This window comes from Sebastes fasciatus, chromosome 11, assembly GCF_043250625.1.
Source record: "Sebastes fasciatus isolate fSebFas1 chromosome 11, fSebFas1.pri, whole genome shotgun sequence".
Lineage (NCBI taxonomy): Eukaryota > Metazoa > Chordata > Actinopteri > Perciformes > Sebastidae > Sebastes > Sebastes fasciatus.
In genome coordinates this window covers 431,346-437,966 of record NC_133805.1, presented here as the reverse complement: position 1 = coordinate 437,966, position 6,621 = coordinate 431,346, and the positions used below count along the sequence as shown (strand labels likewise).

At 44.9% G+C, this 6,621-nt stretch overlaps 1 protein-coding gene across 1 annotated transcript in view; it reads left to right on the top strand.

Annotated features, from left to right (window-relative positions):
• The window catches only part of LOC141776321 (uncharacterized), a 6,183-nt gene extending 2,222 nt beyond the window's left edge, over positions 1–3,961 (top strand). Inside the window, exons 3-8 of the mRNA XM_074649783.1 lie at positions 1–222; positions 322–382; positions 1,965–2,060; positions 2,154–2,287; positions 2,398–2,521; positions 3,663–3,961. The exon at positions 1–222 is cut by the window's left edge and continues 448 nt beyond it. Of these exons, the coding sequence (XP_074505884.1) occupies positions 1–222; positions 322–382; positions 1,965–2,060; positions 2,154–2,287; positions 2,398–2,521; positions 3,663–3,822 (797 nt within the window). The 3' untranslated portion in view covers positions 3,823–3,961. The remainder of the gene's footprint in view (positions 223–321; positions 383–1,964; positions 2,061–2,153; positions 2,288–2,397; positions 2,522–3,662) is intronic.
• Positions 3,962–6,621: the final 2,660 nt, after the last annotated feature.

The following is a 6,621-nucleotide window of genomic DNA, read 5'->3' as shown; positions in this document are numbered from 1 at the left end:
TGGAGCCTCACTGGAGGAGCCATGACAGGAGGAGGAGGAGGAGGAGGAGGAGGAGGAGGGAGGAGGAACAGAAACAGGAGAAGAAGAAGAAAAAGAAGGTGGCGGCGTCCAGGCCATTCAGCTGTCCGGTCTGTCTGGGGACGTTCAGGAGCGCCGCCTCACGAAACGCTCACCGACAAACACACGACGGCTGCGACCAGCGGCGCCACGCCGACCACTCAGGTCTGAACGCCTTCAGGTGCACTTTATAGTAATCAATCAAGCAAGCAATCAATCAATCAATCAATCAATCATCAATAACATGTGATTTGTTTCCTCCAGGCAGGTGGAGGAGCCGGCTGATTGGACGAGCTGGATGGAAGGAGGCGGAGCGTCCAGACAGGTAGACACCTGAAACTGTCCTCACTTGACTTTTATTCTGTACCAGCCGGGTGTTGACTCTGTGTTTATTAGCAGACAGAGGCCTGTCAACACTCTGACCACTAGTGGTCACTCAGGGACACGGCGGCGTGCAGAGGCGGCGCACAGAGGCGGCGTGCGTTCACATCTTAACTGGTGAATTAAGGGTTTATTTCGACCAAACCAGAGTTGGTGATTGTTGGAAAGACTTCGCCACGCACACACCTGCACCAATATATCAACAATCACCGGTTGCTAAATTTTGCCATATCGCCCAACCCTCGTGTACCGCGCACGGTAGCTGCGTAGGATTGTTTCCGACTCCTGTGATCCAAACATTTCCAATAGCTCCAGAGCGTTGTTAAGGCGACATTTATTGAAAAAAGATGGTTTTAATAATTTCCTAAATTCAAATCATGTTTTTATCTAAATTTTCTGCTTCAGTCCACATCTGTTGGCGTTTAGCCTTCAAGAAACTACATCTGTTGGCGTTAAGCCTTCAGAAACCACATCTGCTGGCGTTTAGCCTTCAGAAAACCACATCTGTTGGCGTTTAGCCTTCAGAAACCACATCTGTTGGCGTTTAGCCTTCAGAAACCACATCTGTTGGCGTTAAGCCTTCAGAAACCACATCTGCTGGCGTTTAGCCTTCAGAAAACCACATCTGTTGGCGTTTAGCCTTCAGAAACCACAGCTGTTGGCGTTTAGCCTTCAGAAACCACATCTGTTGGCGTTAAGCCTTCAGAAACCACATCTGTTGGCGTTTAGCCTTCAGAAAACACATCTGTTGGTGTTTAGCCTTCAAAAACCATATCTGTTGGCGTTGAGCCTTCAAGACACCACATCTGTTGGCGTTGAGCCTTCAAGACACCACATCTGTTGGCGTTTAGCCTTCAAGAAACAACATCTTTTGGCGTTTAGCCTTCAAGAAACCACATCTGTTGGCGTTTAGCCTTCAGAAAACACATCTGTTGGTGTTTAGCCTTCAGAAACCACATCTGTTGGCGTTTAACCTTCAGAAAACACATCTGTTGGTGTTTAGCCTTCAGAAACCACATCTGTTGGTGTTTAGCCTTCAGAAACCACATCTGTTGGTGTTTAGCCTTCAGAAACCACATCTGTTGGCGTTTAGCCTTCAGAAACCACAGAGGGACGCAGCAGCAGCTGGATTATGGGGTTGTCCAAACTGACCTGTTCTATTTATTAAATACAGGATCAATCACTTTATTCACACACACACACACACACACACATATACAGTATCTATATATATATATATATATATTCTTTATATATATATATATATTTATTTATATATATATATATATTGTGTAATTGTTGGTTAGAGGGTTGGGGTTTCGGGTTGATGACGTCATAAAACAATAAGACAGGAGGACAGACATGATGTGAAAACCTCAGTAGAAGCTCTGAATGTAGAAACGTGACGTCCGGCAGAGCGTTGGTTAAAATACGAGGCGGCTCCGTGAGCGAGGAGCGCTCCACGCCGCGCACATGACCTGCTGCCAGCCAATCAGAAACCAGTATTAGTGTGTGTTGGTTCCCAGTCAGACCGGCTCACAGCAGAGCGCCACGGAGAAGAGGAAGACGGAAGACGAGAAGGACGGCGAGGAGACGGGTTTCTGTTGCTCTCTGTGCCACAGGTAACTACACTACCCACAATCCATCACTCCACAGGTGATCAGACAGGTGGGTTACCTGTTGTAGGGCTCTGATTGGATGTCTGTTCTCTACAGGAAGTTCTCCACCAAGTTGACTCTGAGGCGTCACCTGGGAACGCACGGAGGAGACAAACCGTTCACCTGTCCTCAGTGTCCCTACAGCAGCCGCCTGAAGGCCTCGCTGCTGCAACACCTGAGGACACACACAGGTAACACACACACACACCTGTCCTCAGTGTCCCTACCATAGTGTGTCCATAGTGTGTATAAGGTGTGTCCATAGTGTGTCCATAGTGTGTCTAACATGTTGTGTCTCCAGGTGAGAGGCCGTTCAGGTGTGCTGAGTGTCCGTATGCTTCTATTGATCGCAGCTCTCTGCTGAGACACAGCAGGACTCACAGTCAGGAGAAACCCTACAGCTGTCCGCACTGTGACTACAGCAGGTAACTCTCTCTGCTCTGATTGGTTCACCAGGAGAGAGTCTCTGCTGTGATTGGTTCACCAGGAGAGAGTCTCTCTTCTGATTGGTTCACCTGGAGAGAGTCTCTCCTCTGATTGGTTCACCTGGAGAGAGTCTCTCTTCTGATTGGTTCACCTGGAGAGAGTCTCTCCTCTGATTGGTTCACCTGGAGAGAGTCTCCTCTGATTGGTTCACCTGGAGAGAGTCTCTCCTCTGATTGATTCACCTGGAGAGAGTCTCTCCTCTGATTGGTTCACCTGGAGAGAGTCTCTCTTCTGATTGGTTCACCTGGAGAGAGTCTCTGCTCTGATTGGTTCACCTGGAGAGAGTCTCTGCTCTGATTGGTTCACCTGGAGAGAGTCTCTCTTCTGATTGGTAAACCTGGAGAGAGTCTCTGCTCTGATTGGTTCACCTGGAGAGAGTCTCTGCTCTGATTGGTTCACCTGGAGAGAGTCTCTCTTCTGATTGGTTCACCTGGAGAGAGTCTCTGCTCTGATTGGTTCACCTGGAGAGAGTCTCTCTTCTGATTGGTTCACCTGGAGAGAGTCTCTCCTCTGATTGGTTCACCTGGAGAGAGTCTCCTCTGATTGGTTCACCTGGAGAGAGTCTCTCCTCTGATTGATTCACCTGGAGAGAGTCTCTCCTCTGATTGGTTCACCTGGAGAGAGTCTCTCTTCTGATTGGTTCACCTGGAGAGAGTCTCTGCTCTGATTGGTTCACCTGGAGAGAGTCTCTGCTCTGATTGGTTCACCTGGAGAGAGTCTCTCTTCTGATTGGTAAACCTGGAGAGAGTCTCTGCTCTGATTGGTTCACCTGGAGAGAGTCTCTGCTCTGATTGGTTCACCTGGAGAGAGTCTCTCTTCTGATTGGTTCACCTGGAGAGAGTCTCTGCTCTGATTGGTTCACCTGGAGAGAGTCTCTCTTCTGATTGGTTCACCTGGAGAGAGTCTCTCTTCTGATTGGTTCACCTGGAGAGAGTCTCTGCTCTGATTGGTTCACCTGGAGAGAGTCTCTCCTCTGATTGGTTCACCTGGAGAGAGTCTCTGCTCTGATTGGTTCACCAGGAGAGAGTCTCTGCTATGATTGGCTCATCATGTGAGTATCTCTGCTCTGATTGGTCTCAGTATCCAGAAGAAGAGTTTGGACCTCCACGCTCGCCGTCATCACACCGGCGAGGCGTTTCCATGCCAACAGTGTGAGTACTCAAGTCCAGACCACCAGCTGTTGCTGAGACACGTCCGCAGACACCACGGCTGTGACCTCACAGGTGATCGGACGCTCTGATTCGACCGTCAGTCCGGGAGCGGGGCTACTGTGTCCCATTTGATAATGTCACAGACAGTCTGATGGTTTTCATTGGTTGTTTTTTACCTGCTGGATTTTTAAATAAAAGTAAAAAATGAGACGAAACATAAAAACTAAAGTCAGAGTTTTATTCTTTATTTAGTTAAAACACACAACTAACCTTAAATTAACCCTTAATTAACCCTTAGTTAACCTTGAATTAACCCTTAGTTAACCCTCAATCATCCCTCAGTTAACCTTTAATTAACCCTTAATCATCCCTTAGTTAACCTTTAATAATAATAAATGAGTTCTAATGATGCTGAAACTATGAGGTCATTCATTGATTGGTCTAATGACGGAGATGAACTCTGCTGTTTGGTCGATGGTCGCCACGGTGACGCTCCTCTCACTTCCTGCTGATCGATCATTTGACGGATCGATGGAAAGCTCTTCAGGCTGATGGACTCCTGGTGCATTGTGGGAGGAACGAGGTATCTGTTAATTAACCATTCGCTCACCATCTGTTACACTCTGCTGATCAACATGTGGATATAAAACAGGAAGTAAATCAGCAAGACGACCTGAGACAGGAAACATAAGTAAATATAAAACAGGAGTTAAAGCAGCAAGACGACTTAAGACAGGAAACATCAGTAGATATATAACAGGAAGTAAAGCAGCACGACGATCTGAGACAGGAAACATCAGTAGATATATAACAGGAAGTAAAGCAGCACGACGATCTGAGACAGGAAACCAGTAAATATAAAACGAGTTAAAGCAGAATGACAACTTAAGACAGGAAACATCAGTAGATATATAACAGGAAGTAAAGCAGCACGACGACCTGAGACAGGAAACATCAGTAAATATAAAACAGGAGTTAAAGCAGCACGACGACCTGAGACAGGAAACATCAGTAAATATAAAACGAGTTAAAGCAGCAAGACGATCTGAGACAGGAAACATCAGTAGATATATAACAGGAAGTAAAGCAGCACGACGATCTGAGACAGGAAACATCAGTAAATATAAAAGAGGAGTTAAAGCAGCACGACGACCTGAGACAGGAAACATCAGTAAATATAAAACAGGAGTTAAAGCAGCACGACGACCTTAGACAGGAAACATAAGTAAATATAAAACGGGAGTTAAAGCAGCACGACGACTTAAGACAGGAAACATCAGTAGATATATAACAGGAAGTAAAGCAGCAAGACGACCTGAGACAGGAAACATCAGTAGATACATAACAGGAAGTAAAGCAGCACGACGATCTGAGACAGGAAACATCAGTAAATATAAAACAGGAGTTAAAGCAGCACGACGACCTGAGACAGGAAACATCAGTAAATATAAAACAGGAGTTAAAGCAGCACGACGACCTGAGACAGGAAACATCAGTAAACATAAAACAGGAGTTAAAGCAGCACGACGACCTGAGACAGGAAACATAAGTAAATATAAAACAGGAGTTAAAGCAGCACGACGACTTAAGACAGGAAACATCAGTAGATATATAACAGGAAGTAAAGCAGCAAGACGACCTGAGACAGGAAACATCAGTAGATATAAAACAGGAAGTAAAGCAGCAAGACGACCTAAGACAGGACACATAAGTAAATATAAAACAGGAGTTAAAGCAGCAAGACGACCTAAGACAGGAAACATCAGTAAATATAAAACAGGAGTTAAAGCAGCAAGACGACCTGAGACAGGAAACATCAGTAGATATAAAACAGGAAGTAAAGCAGCAAGACGACCTGAGACAGGAAACATCAGTAGATACATAACAGGAAGTAAAGCAGCACGACGATCTGAGACAGGAAACATCAGTAGATATAAAACAGGAAGTAAAGCAGCACGACGACCTGAGACAGGAAACATCAGTAGATATAAAACAGGAAGTAAAGCAGCACGACGACCTGAGACAGGAAACTTCAGTAGATATATAACAGGAAGTAAAGCAGCAAGACGACCTGAGACAGGAAACATCAGTAGATACATAACAGGAAGTAAAGCAGCACGATGATCTGAGACAGGAAACATCAGTAAATATAAAACAGGAGTTAAAGCAGCACGACGACCTGAGACAGGAAACATCAGTAGATATATAACAGGAAGTAAAGCAGCAAGACGACCTGAGACAGGAAACATCAGTAGATACATAACAGGAAGTAAAGCAGCACGACGATCTGAGACAGGAAACATCAGTAAATATAAAACAGGAGTTAAAGCAGCACGACGACCTGAGACAGGAAACATCAGTAGATATATAACAGGAAGTAAAGCAGCACGACGACCTGAGACAGGAAACATCAGTAGATATATAACAGGAAGTAAAGCAGCAAGACGACCTGAGACAGGAAACATCAGTAGATATAAAACAGGAAGTAAAGCAGCAAGACGACCTGAGACAGGAAACATCAGTATATATAAAACAGGAGTTAAAGCAGCAAGACGACTTAAGACAGGAAATATAAGTAAATATAAAACAGGAGTTAAAGCAGCACGAAGACCTAAGACAGGAAATATAAGTAAATATAAAACAGGAGTTAAAGCAGGAAGACGACTTAAGACAGGAAACATCAGTAAATATAAAACAGGAGTTAAAGCAGCAAGACGACTTAAGACAGGAAACATCAATGAATATAAAACGAGTTAAAGCAGCACGACGACCTAAGACAGGAAACATAAGTAAATATAAAACAGGAGTTAAAGCAGCACGATGACTTAAGACAGGAAACATAAGTAAATATAAAACAGGAGTTAAAGCAGCAAGACGATCTGAGACAG